At 39.0% G+C, this 22,304-nt stretch overlaps 5 gene segments (V, D, J or C); 2 read left to right on the top strand and 3 right to left on the bottom strand.

Annotated features, from left to right (window-relative positions):
- Positions 1 to 467: 467 nt before the first annotated feature.
- On the bottom strand, positions 468 to 17,345 carry LOC115439598 (Ig kappa chain V-III region MOPC 63-like). The segment is given in 5 exon segments: positions 468 to 1,008; positions 2,304 to 2,330; positions 15,744 to 15,756; positions 16,879 to 17,186; positions 17,294 to 17,345. Coding segments are annotated over 5 exon segments (726 nt in total).
- Positions 2,849 to 22,304, top strand: part of LOC115439571 (Ig kappa chain V-III region MOPC 63-like) — a 55,564-nt gene continuing 36,108 nt past the window's right edge. The window contains 2 exon segments of the V gene segment in view: positions 2,849 to 2,900; positions 3,008 to 3,326. Coding sequence covers positions 2,849 to 2,900; positions 3,008 to 3,326 — 371 coding nt within the window.
- LOC115439570 (Ig kappa chain V-III region MOPC 321-like) lies at positions 8,253 to 21,640 on the top strand. The segment is given in 4 exon segments: positions 8,253 to 8,304; positions 8,412 to 8,730; positions 19,804 to 19,841; positions 21,140 to 21,640. Coding segments are annotated over 4 exon segments (735 nt in total).
- On the bottom strand, positions 14,421 to 15,081 carry LOC115439591 (immunoglobulin kappa variable 1-39-like). The segment is given in 2 exon segments: positions 14,421 to 14,728; positions 14,925 to 15,081. Coding segments are annotated over 2 exon segments (360 nt in total).
- LOC115439594 (Ig kappa chain V region 3381-like) lies at positions 18,764 to 19,279 on the bottom strand. The segment is given in 2 exon segments: positions 18,764 to 19,123; positions 19,228 to 19,279. Coding segments are annotated over 2 exon segments (375 nt in total).

Raw genomic sequence — 22,304 nt, 5'->3', positions numbered from 1 at the left:
TATTGTGGCTCTCAGCGCTCTGGGACCGGTAACATGAGCACTGGGCCGTTAGCAGAAGTCAAACCACATCTAAGCAGATCAGGATCCACATTCATGTCTTTTTATGTGTGGATCTCTTTCCAAACCTCTGGCCACAATTTTTTTTCTTTTTTGTTCAAAGTTTCACAATATACTTAGTCGGTAATAGTAAAAATGTGATGAGTGGTAATACCATACATGCATTTCATTCAAGCACATGGGTAATTGTTAATGACACACTTAATGTTTTCTATTGAAATATTTAATTTATTGATGAAAAGAATTAAAATGTTTATGTATAAACCTTCAATGACCACAATAGAACACTTTATAACAAGGTGTCATTATTTAATGGGATCAAATCCTATTTACATTGTCCAGCAGTATAAAAAAATGATCTGTCAACTGTATTTAATTTGACCCTTTATTGGACAAAATCAGCACAAAGTGAATAAAACACAACATAACAATGAACACAAAAACCCCAGGTTTGATGTACAGACGTTTATTTGTGGTCAAACACTGAACCAATATTGCAGCAGTGAGAGAAGCCTGAAAATGTTTGCTGTTCAAAGTGTTGAAATGACACAAAGCCAGAGAGTTGGAGAGACAGAGTGAGCTGATGAGCAGAGTCACAGCAGTAGGTGATCCCCAGTGAGTGGGCTCAGTACTGGGAACACTGGTGTGTCCTCAGTGTGTGTGAGAGTGCAGACTGGGAGCCCTGGGTGGCCTCACAGGTCACAGAGTTCACCTTCCTCCACTGGTCTGCAGGGAGCCTCAGGGTGCTGCTCCAGCTGTAGTGGCCGTCCTTCTGCAGCACCGCGGGGCTCCTGCTCTCCTCCCAGCTGATGCTGCTGCCGCCGTTCACCTTCCAGGACAGACTCCAGTCTGAGGGGAAGCCCTTGTTGGCCAGGCACATGAGCGTGGCCTTCCCCTGCTGCAGCTCCTCTGTGGAGGGGGGCAGCACCGTCAGGGTGGGACGAACATCACCTAGGAGACACCAATCAGCTTAGAGGACAGGGACCACACAGCTGTCAATCACACATCCCATACTTGGACACAGTGACTATGTGAGAGGGGATTTTCTCCTTGAAGGACTTGGTGTCAGATGGTTTTTCTGCTCCACCAGTCACTCACTCACACATGGTTTCACTTCCTGGAAACAAACTCAACTTGGAAATCAGCACAAACAGTCCTCATATGAGCTGAAATACAGCAAAGTGCACTGAAAGAACATGTTCAACCAAGTCTGTGCTGTGTTCTTTCAACTGTTTGACAAAGTCACCAGTGAAATCAGAATAATGTGTTGTCATTAACATTCATTCAAACCTATTTATATTGAAACCAACATAAAGACAACAGTGATTCAGTTCTTTTATCACTGACACAACCTGATGATAAACTGTTAAATATAAAACCAAATAAACTCTGAAAACTAATACAGGTTTAGTCTTGGACAAAATCTGAGCTGAGTTTTAAAAATCACATATTTGTTTCTTTTTTTTTTTCATGAAAAACATGACGTTAAAAAGATCAAACTCAAGGCGATAGGAAACATCTGTATTAGAAACAAAGACAGACTGTATATGATGGAAAATGTCTAATATTCATGGTTCTGTTCAACGTTGTGAACATATTTACTGTCAAACACAAACAGACACATGACAGAGTTAAGAACAAACAGTGACATAAATAACTGACGACAATCACACCTTCATGTCGATTTCAATTATCACTGTGCAAATCACTATAAATGATTTCAACATAAACTACAAACTGTAACTGACACAATGAGAAGATATTGAGACATTTTTCAGTTGTGCAGCTGTTTGCAGATTTAGTTGAGTTTTTTTAATGTCACTGATATGATAAACTAATATGTTTATGGTGGAACATGACAATGAACTGATATAAAACTTGGACTAAAGTCTGAACTCTTCTCATTTACATCAGTTTAAACATCAGTGAGACATAGATATGGAAAGAAATGTTTAGGAAAGCTGCACTGAGGACGACGTGGAATAAAATACAACCTGAAAAGTTTTACATATGAAAAAACACCTTTTATCCATTTATCCTTTAATCTAAACTGTCAATTATGTTCCTGTCTTTACACCAACAACTACAGTAATGAGTCACTTCACATATTTCTAACTGTTACCAAACAACTACTGTTCACTAACATTTAAATTTGATGTACAGTAATAAAAAAAAATGTAAAAATTCAGTCTAAAACAATAAATATTGCTGATAAATGATTGAAATTTGTTGAATTTTGCGCTTACTTCCAACATCCAGTCTGGTTCCTCCACCTCACAAAGTGGTTGAGTCGTCGTACAAAAACCTCTGAGTGTAAAGACACGGCTCTGTGACTCTGAAAACAACAAACTCAACAAAGTCAGTGTGAATCTGTAAAACACAGCAGCATCAGGACAAAATGAATCACAACACAAACACAACAATCAATACAAATATAGATTTAGTTCCACATTTATTCTGTTTGTAAATGTATGTGAAATTAAGTTTGAATTGAACTGCGCAGATGAAAAAAGAACTAAAACAGACATTTACACAAGAAACATCCAGAGAAAAAAAACACTATTCTTATTCTTGACACATTCCTAATCAATCCAGTGTAAATGTATTGATCCATGTGGAGTAATCAGAGTACCTGTTGGAGTGAGTCCTGATTTCCATACAGTGACTTTGCATCAGCAGCACCATGCTCCAGTGCTCTGGGAGAGTTTATAGTCCTGACACTGGAACTGTGGATGACTGACAGCTGTCCTTCATCACAACACAACACACACAAATCCTCCTCATCAAAAGCATGACTTTGGTCTCCGTCCTCATCTGGACTCTCCTCTGCTGCTGCTTCACAGGTAAAGTCCAGACAATCCAACTCCTCTCCTCTATGAACATCCGTCCCTCTGAGATGAAGAAGACAAAACCATGACGCTGCTTTATGTTTGTGTCTCTGTATCCTCAGAGTCCAGAGGCCAGGTCACAGTGACTCAGCCTGGAGCAGTGAGCTCTGATCTGGGAGCCTCCACCACCATCACATGTACCACCAGTCAGAATGTTGAGATTTGGAGCAACTACCATCTTCTAGCCTGGTACCGACAGAGAGATGGAGAAACTCCTAAACTTCTCATTTACTTTTCCACCAGTCGAGCATCAGGGATTTCTAGTCGTTTTTCAGGCAGTGGATCAAACTCTCATTTCACTCTGACCATCAGTGATGTTCAGGCTGAAGATGCAGCAGTTTATTACTGTCAGAGTCGTCACTATATCAACAGTCAATATTTGTTCACACAGTGAAAAACCGTCGTACAAAAACCTCCTTCAGACTGAACAGAAACTGAACTGATCTGATTCAGTTCAATGAACACAGGGTATGAACAAGCACTAATACACACAATAGTTCACATGATAAATACTGTTGAAACATCTGCACAGTTTTGACACTTTACATTTTCTGTCCCCTAACACAGAATTAGACGAATGTGTTCATAAATGAGTCCACTTGGACACTTATATAACGTCTGTCTATACAGAATATGTGTAACTGGATGTCATAAAACTAGACAGGATCTAGGCCATCAGAAGATCTAGGGCAGGGGTGGCCAACCCTGGTCCTGGAGAGCAACAATCCAGCATGTTTTAGATTTTTCCCTCTTCCAGCACACCTGATGGTCATTATCAGGCTTCTGCAGAGTTTGATGATTGGCTTATCATTTGAATCAGGTGTGTTGGAAGAGGGATACATCTAAAACATGCAGGATAGTGGCTCTCCAGGACCAGGGTTGGCCACTCCTGATCTAGGGCTATTCAGGAGGCAGTAATCACACAAGTAGTTGGTTTTGGTGATTTTAAAGATGTAGTAAAAAAAAAAAAAAAAACATTGTGTTATACAGGTACACAGCTCAGATGAGTTCATTGAAAAAACAAAGAAATAAAATAAATACCAAAGAAATAAAGTACAAATCAAAACATTCCCTTCAATACTTATGTTTCTTTAAACACACTCTTTTAGTCCTATTTGTTCACTATTTATTTCTAGTTTAGGTCTCATATTAAATCTTATTTTCCTCTACTTTGGTGTTCATTTAAAGAAAATAAAATAACTACTTTTAATGTCCTATTCTGAGCAGCTAATAGAATATATAATTTTAGTTAAATCTAAGTTTTCTGATAAAACTCAGTTAAGAAACAACTCAAAATTCACATACACTCCACATCACCATGAGTATGAAACAATATTTCTAATTTAAACATGAAATGCAAACAGTTCACACTTTATATATATATGCTTTTCAAACAAAACTCAAATATTCAGTTTGTTAGGTCACAGTCTAGATCACAGTCTTTCAAAACAGTTCTGTTCATTATCCAAGAAACTGAAAAAAGAAATTCACTTATCCCTAAAGAGTAGAACAGAGAAAAGTGTCCCTTCGTCATCCAGTCAGCTGATCCTCTGTGTAGATCTCATCACTCTTCAGGTGGCGCCATTTTGTCTTCTTCGTAGCATGTGTTGGAGGCATCCAACAAAACATTGAGTTTGATGAAATAAGTTTGTGTAGCAGGTACCGAACTGGGAAAGAGTAGTCTTCAACAAAAACCTTCTGGTAAAACTCAACGAAAACTGAAACAACTTGAATATAAATCAGTCTTTTAATCAGGCTAGATCTCTCCGGCTAGACAAGCGGATAGAGACAGAAGGTCAGCCGCATGCTGATTAGTTGACTGATCCACATGACTAAATGCTTCCATACTGTTTATATGTGTACGTGGTCCAGTTGAGTCAGACAGTGAAACGAAAGAAAACTGTCCCCACGGACTCTTTGGATTGAAACTAATGCTCCGACTACATTTAGCTAGTTTATTTGCGTGGTTTCTTAATTTTCTCATCTCAACCGGGATAAACAGGTTTTTTTTCCCCAGTAGGTTTCTCATGTAGAAGTTGTGGTTGTGACCTGATGTGATCCATGGTAGCCCACACGGACATGAATATTCAAATGGACATCCATGGTCTAACATCCATGCTCCGTGGTATTATTAGACATCTACTACAGAGAAGTTTCATGTGACGTATGCATACATTAAGTCTTGCTGCGTGCGCATCTTGGAGGCAGAAGTCACGCTGAGTTCGTAGCGTGTTAAAGGAAAATGTGGGAAAAAAAAAAGTAACGAAAACGTGGTGGAATAAAACCTGTACCTGTGGATGGACCTGCTAAACTCCTGTGTGCTGTTTGTTCCTCAGCTTTCACCAGTTATAAGTTCTGCACACAGACCGCTGGGTTCCATTGGTGTCAGCGGTGGTTCTGTTCTGCCGATCACTGTTTATAGTTATTACCACGGTTGGTGTAGCTTCTCAGTATAGTTAGCCTGCGTGCCTGTTGCGCTTAGCGGCGTAGAAAAAAAGAATTGTCATCATGTGGTACGGTGATGCAGACCCCTTTAAACCTACAGGAGGACTTCCCCTGGACTATCACCTACAGAGACAGAGTGACTGTGGATCTACCTTCTCCCTTTGAGTTTCCTCAGCTGGGTGAGGCAGATGGAAGTGGGCGGAGCTACGGCGGGCGACACCACTGAGTTCAGCTGGAGCTGGTGAGAATACTGCCCACCCGTCTGTGACAGTCTGCTTTAACTATGGGACAGCCTTCCCGATGTGGTCAAGTCAAATTATGCGGCCGTGAAAGAGAAGATGGGAGGGGCTTTTGGACACAGACAGTTAATGGACCGTTTTAGAGCTAACATATCGGCTCGTTCACCAGTTCCAGGGCAGAGCCTGGAGGTGTACACGGCTGATGTGAACAGCTGGAGCTGGTACTCATGTTTTTACCTCTGAGTTGCGCGCGCATCTTAATGACGTCACTGTTGTTAGTAAACACTGAAACTCATCTATTGGACCTGCATGCACCCCCGATCACACAGCGAACATACAGGTGACACAGAGTGGAAGAAAACGGCAGTTGTCTGTTTCTATCACTGGGCTCATGTTCACACTGGAAACAAACTACTGTGTGGAGCAACTGCAGCCACGCTCACACCACCTCTTCAAAGCGGTCTCAGCTCAGACCACCCCTTCAAAGCGGTCTCAGCTCAGTTGTTTAGTACCAGAACAGAGTGCGATTACTGCTTTCACATATGAACAGTGGAACCGAGCCAAAGACCTGTTCTGGAACAACGGCTCCAGTCGATCCAGTTGTGGAAACACCCTCAGATTTTTCTTTACAACTTTTCTTGTGGTTTTAAATAATCTCCGATTTTGTCGGTCAAAGTTCTTATTCAGAGGAAATCTATCTTTAAGCATACAGTCACATGGCTTGGTCAGCCAATCAGCGCGCGGCTGACCTTCTGTCTCTATCTGTTTGTTAACACTCTTTTAAGAAACACATAAAGTGTCCGTAGTTGAAACAAACTGATCTACTCACTCAAATACAATTTCACAGTAAATGTAACACTTATAATCTGTCGAGTTATATCAAGTAACTCAAGAATCTCCGTCTTAAACGACATTTTTATCTTTTTTCACGGCTAAATGCATGTTTCCTTTCCCTCGGTCTCGTTCTTCTGCTGATGAATTTCTAGTTACTTCCGCTTCCTCTTTCATACCCTCTACAGCCTGTAGAGGGAGCTCTAACTTAAATTGTACTCATTTCTAATCTAAACAGCTATGCAGATCTTTTTCTGTTACTTAAATGGGTATTCTTTTGCATATTTCTGTTTCTTGTAAGTGTATTACTTAATGTGTTTAATTAAGTGTGAAAATAAAATATCAATCTATAAACTACATGTGTTGAAGTTTATTAAAATCCACATTATTTTAAGAATTTCAGAACTGTTTTTAAGCATTACTCTGTAAACCTTGGTTACATAAAGGTTAAACATGTTCTTTTTACTTCAGCCCAGGCTCAGTGAACAGGATGTTGTATTTGTTCAGACTATGAAGACCTTTGAGGTCACTTTGCAGTGCAGCTAAACAGTTTCTTCACCCGGTTCAATGACCACAGCACACCAACCATGTGGACTTGTTGACCTCCTAGTCTCCCCCTCCACACCGTTGGTGTTGATGAACAGTGTGTGAATCCACCATAATCCCAATCCCCCAGAAGAACTACTGTGAAGGACCTGAAGGACTACAGACCAGTGGCCCTAACATCAGTATTGTGTAGATGAATGCAGTGTCTATGACCACCTGTCAAACATACTGTCACACAAACCAAATCCATGTCAGTTTGTCTTTGCCTGTGGACGAGGAGGATATTCCACTGGTGACATGAAGGCTGCTGTCCATGGTGCTGAAAGCTGGAGCGCCTTTTGGGTGGTTTGTCCCCCAAGACTATGACACACTGGAGACATTGGCCATGTATCTGCTCACCATGTTTGGATCCACATACACCTGTGAAGCTTCATTCTCAAAAATGCATGAAAGGAACCGACTGTGGAACCAGTCTGTGCAGGACTGACTGCACATGAGCCAAACAGCTGTTAAAGGTGATGATAAAAAAAATAGTGTTAGAGGGGAAATGTAACTTCTTCCACTAATCAAACGTGAGTATGTCAGTATGGTTTTCTTTGTTTTGCTTTTCTTTGTATTCATTTATTGAACTACAGGCTGTTTTAATTTGATTATAGATTCACATCTGTCTCTTGTATTTTCCATTCGTATCAGTTCGCTGATGTACAAGGTTAGCACTTCCCATGCTCTTCTCTGTTATATTCATGGTTGTGACTGAGATGCCACAACTGGGCTGTTGAATGGGGAAACAAGCCCAAGAAGGGAAAAAATGACAATAGATAAAATGACCAAGTGGAAATATAAAATAAATGCGAAATGAGAGCAACAACTTTATCATCATGTTTGATTGAAGGCACCTGACAGCACAAGTTTTTTTCAGAGGGCATTTGTTTTATTTGACTAAAAAATATAGAAACATAGTTCTTTGTCTTGACTGAGCTATTCCTGAGTTCAATAATATTCTGTGGGCTGGATAGGAAGCTCTGGGGGCCAGATGTGACCCACAGGCTGTTAGTTGAGAATCACTGATGTAGAGTAATCAGAGTACCTGTTGGAGTGAGTCCTGATTTCCATACAGTGACTTTGCATCAGCAGCACCATGCTCCAGTGCTCTGGGAGAGTTTATAGTCCTGACACTGGAACTGTGGATGACTGACAGCTGTCCTTCATCACAACACAACACACACAAATCCTCCTCATCAAAAGCATGACTTTGGTCTCCGTCCTCATCTGGACTCTCCTCTGCTGCTGCTTCACAGGTAAAGTCCAGACAATCCAACTCCTCTCCTCTATGAACATCCGTCCCTCTGAGATGAAGAAGACAAAACCATGACGCTGCTTTATGTTTGTGTCTCTGTATCCTCAGAGTCCAGAGGCCAGGTCACAGTGACTCAGCCTGGAGCAGTGAGCTCTGATCTGGGAGCCTCCACCACCATCACATGTACCACCAGTCAGGATGTTTATGCTTGGGGCAGTGACCATGGTTCAGCCTGGTACCAACAGAGAGATGGAGAAACTCCTAAACTTCTCATTGATCGTGCCACCAGTCGACAATCAGGGATTTCCAGTCGTTTTTCAGGCAGTGGATCAAACTCTCATTTCACTCTGACCATCAGTGATGTTCAGGCTGAAGATGCAGCAGTTTATTACTGTCAGAGTTTTCATGTTATCAACAGTCAGAATGTGTTCCCACAGTGAAAAACTGTCGTACAAAAACCTCCTTCAGCTGCAGAGGAACTGATCTGATCCACAGCTGCACTGAAACTAAAACACTAGATGATAACAACACTATCCAATCCATAACTGGGATAAATCACATTATTTAACACTTTATTATCATTGTTTGGACATTTTTAAATCACAAACTAAGTATCAAAAACTTCTTTATTAGTGATTCAATCATTCCATTATTATTGAGCACAATTTGATTATTTAAACTTCTTTTGATTTTTTTTTATGGTAGAGTTTTTCAACAGAAAAGATAAAAACTTCCAATTTTATTAAAGATGAAAATTGTTGTATCACGTTATACTGACGATCTTCTGCTCTTTATTCCAGATTTATAAACAGTTTTTAAAGTTTTATAGTTTGTTTTTTGTAAATATTATATAAATTCTGACAAACATATTCAACCTCAATTGAGAAAAAAGAGTTTCCTGTGTTTCCAGTAAACTTTTCATGATTATTAATCATAATTTCTTGATTTTTTTCCACTTTTCTTAACTTGTCTTTATGATTGAGTTCTTTGTCACAAAAAAGTAATATGTCCGGTGTTATTAAAGAATAACATCATGTTATATCAGTTTATGCTGATGTTAGTCTACTCTTATTCCAGATTCCTAAAATATGTTTAAAGGACCTCTACTTTATTTTTTTGGAAATCTTATGCATATTCTGAGAAAAAAAATATTGAAACATGACTGATTAAGAATAATTACTAATTGATATACTTGATGTTTTGAATTGAAATGTTTAATGTATTGATGAACTGGCAACTTGTCCAGGCTGTACCCCGCCTTCGCCACTATGTAGCTGGGATAGGCTCCAAGCGACCCCCGTGACCCTAGTGAGGATGAAGCAGGTTCAGAAAATAAATGAATGAATGAATAAAATAAAATTCTTTTCTTTTTTGTATAAATCTTCTGTAACCACAATGACACACTTTACAACAAAGAATCATTATGTAAATGGAACAAATACTATGAAATTGTCCAGCACTGACAGAAGAACGATCCATGAACTTTCTCTAATTTGACTCTTTATTTTAAAAAATCAGCAAAAAGTGAATAAAACATGACATAACAATAACCACAAAAACCTCAGGTTTGATGTACAGACGTTTATTTGTGGTCAAACACTGAACCAATATTGCAGCAGTGAGAGAAGCCTGAAAATGTTTGCTGTTCAAAGTGTTGAAATGACACAAAGCCAGAGAGTTGGAGAGACAGAGTGAGCTGATGAGCAGAGTCAGAGCAGTAGGTGATCCCCAGTGAGTGGGCTCAGTACTGGGAACACTGGTGTGAACTCACCAACACACATCGTAACAGAATATGACCTGCATAATGCGACGGAATTTTCATCGTTAAAACACTGAAAATATTTATTAGTTTTGTGAAAGAACTTGAACATAAAGACAAATGAAAACAAGTGAAAACCATCAAAGAAATGAAATTCAATAATCATGGAAGGATTGAATAACTATTAATAAGTTTTTTTGATGCTCAGCTCATGATTTAAAACTGTCTAAGCAATGATAATAAATTGTTAAATTGTTATCCCAGTTATGGATTGGATAGTGTTGTTACATCTAGTGTTTTAGTTTCAGTGCAGCTGTGGATCAGATCAGTTCCTCTGCAGCTGAAGGAGGTTTTTGTACGATGGTTTTTCACTGTGTGAACACCCAGAGGTTGTTGATATTGTGTTCACTCTGACAGTAATAAACTGCTGCATCTTCAGCCTGAACATCACTGATGGTCAGAGTGAAATGAGAGTTTGATCCACTGCCTGAAAAACGACTGGAAATCCCTGATGCTCGACTGGTTGCAAGATAAATGAGAAGTTTAGGAGTTTCTCCATCTCTCTGTTGGTACCAGGCTAAACCAAGGTTAGAGCCATAAACGTTCTGACTGGTGGTACATGTGATGGTGGCGGAGGCTCCCAGATCAGAGCTCACTGCTCCAGGCTGAGTCACTGTGACCTGGCCTCTGGACTCTGAGGATACAGAGACACAAACATAAAGCAGCGTCATGGTTTTGTCTTCTTCATCTCAGAGGGACGGATGTTCATAGAGGAGAGGAGTTGGATTGTCTGGACTTTACCTGTGAAGCAGCAGCAGAGGAGAGTCCAGATGAGGACGAAGACCAAAGTCATGCTTTTGATGAGGAGGATTTGTGTGTGTTGTGTTGTGATGAAGGACAGCTGTCAGTCATCCACAGTTCCAGTGTCAGGACTATAAACTCTCCCAGAGCACTGGAGCATGGTGCTGCTGATGCAAAGTCACTGTATGGAAATCAGGACTCACTCCAACAGGGACCTGGATTAACTCAAATCATCAATCACCTCAATGGATCAATCACTTTATTTGAGTATTGACTGGGAATATGTGGGAGTCGATTTTACATCATAATCAATTTAACGCTGTACAGGTTCAGAAAGATTCATTTGACAATTAAGGGATCCACTGTACGCACTTTGAGTATGTGTTCATAGAAAAGCACGATATCAATCTAATCCATTATTATTATTATTATTATTATTATTATTATTATTATTATTATTATTATTATTCATAGTAGTAGTATTAATTATTTAATTAATTAATTAATTAATTAATTAATGGTTAAAAAACTAAATATTCAATTGAGGAAATTCTTTTGTTGTAATTCCACATGGTGGGTAAATATGTTTCAGATGTTTGTAGTTTGTTAATATTTCAGGTATTTGAAGGTTCAGTGTCTGCTCACAGACTGATGTTCATTCTCTATCAGATACAGTCAACATTTAACCTCAACATTTAATCTGTACATGTTACTCATATTTATTCGTTGACAAATATTTTAGTGTCGTGTGAAATTTAATGTTTCTCAGAGTATTTCATTCAGTGAACAAATGTTCTCTATCAGTAACACAACCTGTTCCACAAACTGAGTATGAGGAGTGAAAATCCTCTGATGTTAATACTGATTTCATCTACATGTTGCATTAATGGGTCTGATTTACAAACTTCTACAACCGTTTGATTATTAAACTGTTTTGCAGCAATTAATATTTATATTAATCAAACATCAGTATTTTATGTTAATGATGTAACGTTGAGTTTGAGTGACTATTTTCATCTTTGTATATTTGGTCCTGAAACCTGTCTGTTGTCACAGTTCAGCAGTGATGCCTGACCGTTGCCATGGTTACTGAGCTCCAAAGGGAAAATGAAACACTTAGTAGTACATAGTAATTTAAGGTCTTTTATATTATTAGTAAATCGACATATGGGAATTCTGCTTCATGAACCTCAACACTGGATAAACTTTGGTGTTTTAAGATGCAAAAGTATAATCATAGTAGCAGTGTGATTCGATAATCCTGCTGTAACATTAAAATCCAATCAATCTGGTACAAACTACAATTACCCAAGGATAAAGGGGGACTATCCCTCTCAGATATAGAAGATTACTACAAATCAGCACAACTGAGATACCTGATCTACTGGTGCGATCCACTTTATACTGCTACATGGAAACATCTAGATTTAGATTTTTTTAGATACCTTCAGATTAGAACCTATTTTAACAGCATTATAAAAAAAAGTGGAACTCAGAAACATGGACTTCACTGACATCATGATTGCTGCATATAAATCCAAAGTCACCAGCAAACTAATCGCAAATATCTACTCATGTTTACAATCAAACAACGGAGTTTCTACACTTTATATTAAATATAAATGGGTGAAAGAGGCCAAAATAACCATCTCAGAAGAGGACTGGTGGAACATTTATAAAATCCAATCAGGCACATCAAATTCAGGTAATTGGAAGGAATTCACCTGGAAAAAGATTGTCAGATTTTTCATTACCCCCAAATTAAAACAAATGCAAAAGGGCCTGCCGAGTTATGGGAATTGTTAGAGAAAATGCGGGAATGCCCTTGCAGACCATTTTCACATTTTCTGGGATTGTCCAAAAATTAGACCTTACTGGATTGAAACAACAAAAAAGATTAACACGATAATGGAGTTTGAGATTAAACATGATTTTTGCACAGTTTATCTTGTTAAATCTACCACCCACAGTCAACTCTGGAGACAAATACTTGATTAATATAATGATGGCAGTTTGTAAAAAAGCCATAAAAAGAAAATGGCTGAGCGAAGGACCCCCAACAAAGAAGGAATGGATTGGAATTATTAAAGAAATATACAATATGGAAAAACTAATTTTCTCCTTAAACCATAATTTGGACAAATTTACCAATTACTGGCTAAAATGGACATCTATCCCAGAAGATGTGATGCCCCAATAGGACAGCACCTTGTTTTTCTCATGAGAAATACACATATATGTCAACATCTGTGTGTTTTATTATCAACATGTGTAAATATGCATTCCAGAAAATGTGCACAAATGTTTATGAAAATAATGGATGTAATTATGTCAGTAGGTAGATGGGATATGATCTGATGCAACATGAGAATATATCTGAATCATCTGACTTGGACTGAAACAGGACAATACACAAATTAACTCAACCCTCTTATTATGATGGGAAAACATTGTGACTCATTCACCCACATATTTATTGTTGTACTTTAATTTTTGATACTGCCCTGTCTTTGCTTGTTGACGTCTCTTGTTTCGTATGTTTTCACTTTTTTGTTTTACTGTTTGTTAAAAAACGCAAAATCTGTTAAAAAATAAATTAAATATATAAAAAAAATCTGGTACAAACTGCTTTGAAAATTATCACCACAAAGACAGAAAACCTTCAGGCTGAACAATGAACACATGTAGAAAAGTGGAATTCTATTTGATCCAACCCACAGTCTGTATTTACAGTATATATTATATAATATTAATAATATCTACATCTATCAGAAGAACAAAGAGGTGAACTGTTCAATGTGATGCAGTTTTATAACTTTTTTGTAGAGTTTTTGTTTCTTCAGTTAAGATGCATTAATTATCATGATAGAGTTGCAGTGTTAGAGGCACCAAATTCAGTCAGTAAATGATAAACTCCATCTAATGTCTTTAACTTATGATTTTCATTACAGATTAATTGAAGGTATATTGTTTCTGTGTAAGAAATAATCAAGTATCATCAGCATAAAGTTATTTTTTACATTCCAAGAACTAAGTTGACACCCTTCAGAAATAATGAAAACATTTAGTTTGGTGTTAGAAAATCTTTTTTACTAAAAAGAAGCAGCATTTTTTAAGATTTCTTTAAAATCAAATTTACATGTAGTTTTTCATAGTAAGAGCGAAGGATGGGTTTGTATAAATATATTTCTTCTTGAATGTCTGAAGTAAACGTTTTCATTTTCTTGCTATTAATTGAGTTAAATGTAAATATGAGTTTGGTGAAAGACCTACTGGTTTATAACAGATTCCTTAAACTGTTCTATTACTGGTAACTTTATTCAAACCACAGGAGAATATGGAATTATAATGTATAAGAGGATGTCGTCTGCAAACAAACTGATTTCACAACAATATGAAGAAAAATGTGTTTGAAATCTTGGTGTTAGTGTGAGTTGAATGTGAGCACAAAACCATATAAATAGTCTGATCTGTCGTTGTACAGACTGTGTTCATTGAACTGTATCAGTCAGTTCAGTTTGTGTTCAGTCTGAAGGAGGTTTTTGTACGACGGTTTTTCACTGTGTGAATGGGAGGCTGTTACACTGTTGACAGTAATAAACTCCTGCATCTTCAGCCTGAACATCAGTGATGGTCAGAGTGAAATCAGTTCCAGATCCACTTCCACTGAAACGACTGGAAATACCAGACTGACGGGATGTACCACAGTAAATTAGCAGTGTAGGAGCTTCTCCGGGTTTCTGACGGTACCAGTTGAAACACCAAGTAGTACTTGGGTTGATGTTACATTTGATGGAAACAGTGTTTCCTGGAACAACAGACTGAGCTTTGGGAGTCTGAGTCAGGATAATATCTCCTGATGAACCTGAAAAACACAAAGACCAAACCAGTTTCAGACACACATCCATTTGTGTAAAGATGCTGAACATGAAACAGAAGAGTGTCATTTGTTGAAGACAGAGGACAGATGGAAGAAGGTGGACGTTTCCAGTGTTTGTCCATCCCAGCAGAACATCATTGTGGTGAAGCTGGTGGCATCCTGAAGCACAAGAGAGTCTCACCCTGAACAAGGAGCCCCAGGGTGGCCAGCAGGAACATGAGGGACATCATCATTGTGTTGTTGGTGTGTCAGTGGCTGTGAAAGGCCTGGACACACACTGATCAACACTGGCCTCTTAACGGCTGGAGCACAGAGGACGGACACATATGCAAACACACAGAGTCAGTCAGCTGGAGCTGATCTGCAACACATCATCAGGTTCATGACAGAGCTCACACCAATCACTGCTTCACTTATTACACACACACACACACACACACACACACACACACACACACACACACACACACACACACACACACACACAAGGATCAGTCTGTGGTTTTTCGCCATTTGTCTTTCAGTGTTTCTAAATGTTCATCCATTAAACTGGGACAACAGCATCCTTCATTTTGGATCATTACCATTGAATTACAGAGCTTCACTGGGACTCCTTCTGTAAATGGAACTCTACAGTTGGTTTGAACGTCTGTGTCAGAGGTTTTACTGAAAAAGGTCACATTTGACTTCAAGTACTTTTTCTCCTCCTTCACATAAACATCATAATTTAAGTTGTAAAACTCATCCTGTCATTTAACAGCCAGATCTATGAAAAATGAATATATGACAAAATATATGAAGTAATAATGACTGTAATTTCTTTTAACTGAACTTAAATTTCCCATGATCCTGTTTTAAGTTATTTTTTTAAACTGTTGCACTGAAGCCTTTTTACACTTAAATGTCACTAAAACCAAGAACATGAGCATTGATTTAAGACCACACCCCCCTGAACCTGTAAATACCAAAATCAATGAGGCTGATGAAATATATGAAGTACTTGAGGACCATAACTGATGACAAACTGTCATTCAACAATAACACTGACATGTTGGTGAACAGAAGTCAACAGCGTCTGTTTGACCTGAGGAAACCAGTTCAGTTCCAGGTGGACAGACCTCTGATGACTATGGTTTATAGATCTGTTATTGAGTCTATTCTTACATTTTCTCTCATTTGCTGGTTTGCATCTATCAGTCAGAAATTATAAAAACAACAACTCATTAACCAGGATAAAACACATCAGGAGTAAAATCATTGGTCCTCAGCAAAAATCTGTCATTCAAACTGTCCAATAACCAGGTGTCAAAGAAGGACAAATCCATGATGTCTGACAGCGCTCACCCTCTGCACTCTGAATTTCAGTTCCTGACTCAGACAAACTTCAGCCAAAACAAACAGATACACATTCTCCTTCATCCCCTCAGTCATCTGTATAATAACTGTGTACAGCACAGGTAGCATTAGCATTAGTTTACATTGGATTAAAGTACCTGTTTTTATTTCACCAACTATTTTTATGTGAGTGTCTTCCTCTGTCTCACATGATTATTGTTGTTGTTTTAATTAGTACTGCGACAGAAACAATTTCCTCCCAGGGAAAATCAAAGGTCTTGAATCTTGAATCTTTTCTATTGAAATGAGAGGTCGAGTCATTATGGGATGGTTAAAAAGTCTTTGGTCATGAATTTTGTCATTTTATTCAAAGGGTGATTTCGTAAATATTCCTGTGGATGTTTTTGCCTTTTTTCAATTAGCTTTGGATGTTTTTACTGTACATTTAAAACAGTCAGTTTTGTTAATTACAATATTAACACATTTTTGTACCAACAAATGGACCTGATATTTAAGAAAAGAGTAGAATGTCAGCTTAAAAAGAGATAGAACAAAAGGTTGGTAAATTATAAACACATTTATTTAATCTTATACTTTGGAAGAACACACACATATCTGTGTAATGATGTAGTGTCTCATAAAAATACTTTTTTTATTGTGTTTTGTTGTAAATAATTAAACTTGTCTGTGTTCATTGAACTGTGTGAGTCTGTGCAGTATCTTCCAGCTGCAGCCGTCAGTTCAGTTTCTGTTTAGTGTGAAGGAGGTTTTTGTACGATGGTTTTTCACTGTGTGAACACCCAGAGGCTGTTGATATAATGTGCACTCTGACAGTAATAAACTGCTGCATCTTCAGCCTGAACATCACTGATGGTCAGAGTGAAATGAGAGTTTGATCCACTGCCTGAAAAACGACTGGAAATCCCTGATTGTAGAGTGGAGGCATAGTAAATGAGAAGTTTAAGAGTTTCTCCATCTCTCTGTTGGTACCAGGCTAAATAGTTAGAGCCATAAACATCCTGACTGGTGGTACATGTGATGGTGGTGGAGGCTCCCAGATCAGAGCTCACTGCTCCAGGCTGAGTCACTGTGACCTGGCCTCTGGACTCTGAGGATACAGAGACACAAACATAAAGCAGCGTCATGGTTTTGTCTTCTTCATCTCAGAGGGACGGATGTTCATAGAGGAGAGGAGTTGGATTGTCTGGACTTTACCTGTGAAGCAGCAGCAGAGGAGAGTCCAGATGAGGACGGAGACCAAAGTCATGCTTTTGATGAGGAGGATTTCTGTGTGTTGTGTTGTGATGAAGGACAGCTGTCAGTCATCCACAGTTCCAGTGTCAGGACTATAAACTCTCCCAGAGCACTGGAGCATGGTGCTGCTGATGCAAAGTCACTGTATGGAAATCAGGACTCACTCCAACAGGTACTCTGATTACTGTACATCAGTGATTCTCAACTAACAGCCTGTGGGCCACATCCGGCCCCCAGAGCTTTCTATCCAGCCCACAGAATATTATTGAACTCAGGAATAACTCAGTGAGGAGAAAAACTATGTTTCTATACTTTTTCATTCAAATAAAACAAACACAAAGGAGATCATGGTCACCTTCAGGCAGAACCAGCCCAGACACACACCACTCATCAGTAACAACTCAGTAGTGGAGATAGTCAGCAGCACCAGGTTCCTGGGGGTGAACATAACGGACTCTCTGACCTGGTCCCAGTACACCGGAGCCCTGGTACAGAGGGCTCAGCAGTACATGCACTTTCTGCAGTGGATGAGAAGGACACACCTCCCCCTCCCATACTCACCTCCTTCTACAGGGGCACTACAGAGAGCATCCTGACCAGCTGCGTCTCAGTCTGGGCAGCTTCTTGCAGTGCCTCTAACAGAAGTCCCTGCAGAGGCTGGTGAGGACAGTGGAAAAATCATCAGGATTATGTTTCCTCTCATCCAGGACAGTGCAGAGAAACACTGTCTGACCAGGGCTCCAAGCATCATCACAGACCCCTCCCACCCCCATCATGGGCTGTTCTCACTACTGGCCTCAGGAAGGAAATTCCACAGCCCTCAGAGCAGAACAGCCAGGTTCAGCAACAGTTTGTATCCACAGGCCATAAGTCTGCTGACCTCCAAATATTATCTCCCCCTCCTCCCTCCCTCACACACCCACACTCACCTCCACAGGATCGCTCCACTCATGAACAGGTTTGATTTATTCCTGCTGTGTCCAGAGCCGTTGCATTGAAATCTCATTTGGATGAAAATCTGAATGACACATAAAGTCTGTCTGTGTCTATGTCTGTCTATCACACATGCTGATTTCTCCTCCTATTTTAACTCTGTTTCTGTTTTATAACTTTCACTTTGTAAGGGATAGTAGTTTTGTGAATTCAGCTGATATCACCAGTGCTGTTGGAGGCCACAGATATAGACCCTGCTACATGTCATGAAACAAAAAGAAAAAAAAAGAGGTGAAGTGGAAAAAAAAGATGAGTGATGAGGATATGTTCTGACACAAGAAAAATAAAGATCCATCTGCATGTAAAACAATTTCCAGATGATGTGAATGAAAATATAATTTGTATGATTTTTTTAATTGAATCAAACCAACTGAGGTTTGGTTTTAAATGGAGTGCTTGTGACACTGTGTGTCTTCATTGAACTGAATCAGATCAGTTCCTCTGCAGCTGAAGGAGGTTTTTGTACGATGGTTTTTCACTGTGTGAGCACAGCTTGACTGTTGATAGAGTGACCACTCTGACAGTAATAAACTGCTGCATCTTCAGCCTGAACATCACTGATGGTCAGAGTGAAATGAGAGTTTGATCCACTGCCTGAAAAACGACTGGAAATCCCTGATTGTCGATTGGTAGCATAGTAAATGAGAAGTTTAGGAGTTTCTCCATCTCTCTGTTGGTACCAGTTTAACTCGTTAGAGCCATAAACATCCTGACTGGTGGTACATGTGATGGTGGTGGAGGCTCCCAGATCAGAGCTCACTGCTCCAGGCTGAGTCACTGTGACCTGGCCTCTGGACTCTGAGGATACAGAGACACAAACATAAAGCAGCGTCATGGTTTTGTCTTCATCTCAGAGGGACGGATGTTCATAGAGGAGAGGAGTTGGATTGTCTGGACTTTACCTGTGAAGCAGCAGCAGAGGAGAGTCCAGATGAGGACGGAGACCAAAGTCATGCTTTTGATGAGGAGGATTTGTGTGTGTTGTGTTGTGATGAAGGACAGCTGTCAGTCATCCACAGTTCCAGTGTCAGGACTATAAACTCTCCCAGAGCACTGGAGCATGGTGCTGCTGATGCAAAGTCACTGTATGGAAATCAGGACTCACTCCAACAGGTACTCTGATTACTCCACATGGATCAATACATTTACACTGGATTGATTAGGAATGTGTCAGGGATAAGAATAGTGTTTTTTGTCTCTGAATGTTTCTTGTGTAAATGTCTGTTTTAGTTCTTTTTTCATCTGCACAGTTCAATTCACAGTTAATTTCACATACATTTATAAATGGAATAAATGTGGAACTAAATCTATATTTGTACTAATTGTTGTGTTTGTGTTGTGATTCATTTTGTCCTGATGCTGCTGTGTTTTACAGATTCACACTGACTTTGTTGAGTTTGTTGTTTTCAGAGTCACAGAGCCGTGTCTTTACACTCAGAGGTTTTTGTACGACGACTCAACCACTTTGTATCACTGTGGTGGACGTTCGGTGGAGGAACCAGACTGGAGGTTGGAAGTAAGTGCAAAATTCAACAAATTTCAATCATTTATCAGCAATATTTATTGTCTTAGATTGAATATTTTCCTTTTTTTATAATGACTGTACATCAACTTTAAATGTTAGTGAACAGTAGGTGTTTGGTAACAGTTAGAAATATGTGAAATGACTCGTTGCTGTAGTTGTTGGTGTAAAGACAGGAACATAACTGAAATTTTAGATTAAAGGATAAACGGATAAAAGGTTTTTTTCATGTGTAAAACTTTTCAGGTTGTATTTTATTTGGTGTTGTCGTCCTCAGTGCTGCTTTACTAAACATTTCTTTCCATATCTATGTCTCACTGATGTTTAAACTGATGTAAATGAGAAGAGTTCAGACTTTAGTCCAAGTTTTACATCAGTTCATTGTCATGTTCCACCATAAACATATTAGTTTATCATATCAGTGACATTAAAAAAACTCAACTAAATCTACAAACAGATGTACAATTGAAAAATGTCTCAATATCTTCTCATTGTGTCAGTTACAGTTTGTAGTTTATGTTGGAATCATTTACAGTGATTTGCACAGTGATAATTGAAATCAACATGAAGGTGTGATTGTCGTCAGTTATTTATGTCACTGTTTGTTCTTAACTCTGTCATGTGTCTGTTTGTGTTTGACAGTAAATATGTTCACAACGTTGAACAGAACCATGAATATTAGACATTTTCCATCATATACAGTCTGTCTTTGTTTTTAATACAGATGTTTCCTATCGGATTGAGTTTGATCTGTTTTTATCGTCATGTTTCTCATGAACAAATGAGACAAATATGTGATTTTTCCAACTCAGCTCAGATTTTGTCCAAGACTAAACCTGCATTAATTTTCAGAGGTTATTTGGTTTTATATTTAACAGTTTATCATCAGGTTGTGTCAGTGATAAAAGAACTGAATCACTGTTGTCTTTATGTTGGTTTCAATATAAATAGGTTTGAATGAATGTTAATGACAATACAGATTATTCTGATTTCATTGGTGACTTTGTCAAACAGTTGAAAGAACACAGCACAGACTTGGTTGAACATGTTCTTTCAGTGCACTTTGCTGTATTTCAGCTCATATGAGGACTGTTTGTGCTGATTTCCAAGTTGAGTTTGTTTCCAGGAAGTGAAACCATGTGTGAGTGAGTGACTGGTGGAGCAGAAAAACCATCTGACACCAAGTCCTTCAAGGAGAAAATCCCCTCTCACATAGTCACTGTGTCCAAGTATAGGATGTGTGATTGACAGCTGTGTGGTCCCTGTCCTCTAAGCTGATTGGTGTCTCCTAGGTGATGTCCGTCCCACCCTGACGGTGCTGCCCCCCTCCAGAGAGGAGCTGCAGCAGGGGAAGGCCACGTTCATGTGCCTGGCCAACAAGGGCTTCCCCTCAGACTGGAGTCTGTCCTGGAAGGTGAACGGCGGCAGCAGCATCAGCTGGGAGGAGAGCAGGAGCCCCGCGGTGCTGCAGAAGGACGGCCACTACAGCTGGAGCAGCACCCTGAGGCTCCCTGCAGACCAGTGGAGGAAGGTGAACTCTGTGACCTGTGAGGCCACCCAGGGCTCCCAGTCTGCACTCTCACACACACTGAGGACACACCAGTGTTCCCAGTACTGAGCCCACTCACTGGGGATCACCTACTGCTCTGACTCTGCTCATCAGCTCACTCTGTCTCTCCAACTCTCTGGCTTTGTGTCATTTCAACACTTTGAACAGCAAACATTTTCAGGCTTCTCTCACTGCTGCAATATTGGTTCAGTGTTTGACCACAAATAAACGTCTGTACATCAAACCTGGGGTTTTTGTGTTTCTCATTATGACATGTTTTAGTCCCTTTTTTGCTGATTTTGTCCAAAAAGGGTCAAAAAATTAATCAGAATTGATGGATTGGTCTTGTTTTGTTAATGCTGGATGAAGTAATATGATTTTTTTCCAATTACATACTGACTCTTTCTGAAATGTTGTATTTTTATAATTGCAGATTAATTAAAGAAAAAATCATTATGTTCATCAATAAATTAAATATTTCAATAGACACCATCGAAAAATTTTTCTAAATCATATTTCAGTATTTTTTCAGAATGTACTGTACCTGGTTCAAAAAAAGCTCAAGTTTTTTAAGCATATTTTACAAATCTGGAATAAGAGTAGAATATCCTCAGCATAAAGTGATTCAACAATTTTCACTTGTAATAACACTGGAAATATTTACATGTTGAGCTGAATAACTCAATCATAAAGACAAGTAAAAATAAATAAAAACAATCAAAGAAATCACGTTCAAATGTCCTCCAAAGTCTGCTGGAAAAGTGGGAAACTGTGTTGTTCTCTACATTTTAGAATTGAGGCCTTTATAAAGTCTCATTTTTTTCATCAGCAGTAATGCTGTCATAATGCACTAACACCTAGATTTGAAATCAAACACATGTAGTTGGCTTTATTCTGGATTCTGGAGG

This window comes from Sphaeramia orbicularis, chromosome 19, assembly GCF_902148855.1.
Source record: "Sphaeramia orbicularis chromosome 19, fSphaOr1.1, whole genome shotgun sequence".
NCBI classification, from domain to species: domain Eukaryota; kingdom Metazoa; phylum Chordata; class Actinopteri; order Kurtiformes; family Apogonidae; genus Sphaeramia; species Sphaeramia orbicularis.
Note: the sequence above shows the minus strand (reverse complement) of the source record. Positions and strands in the feature narration are given on the sequence as shown.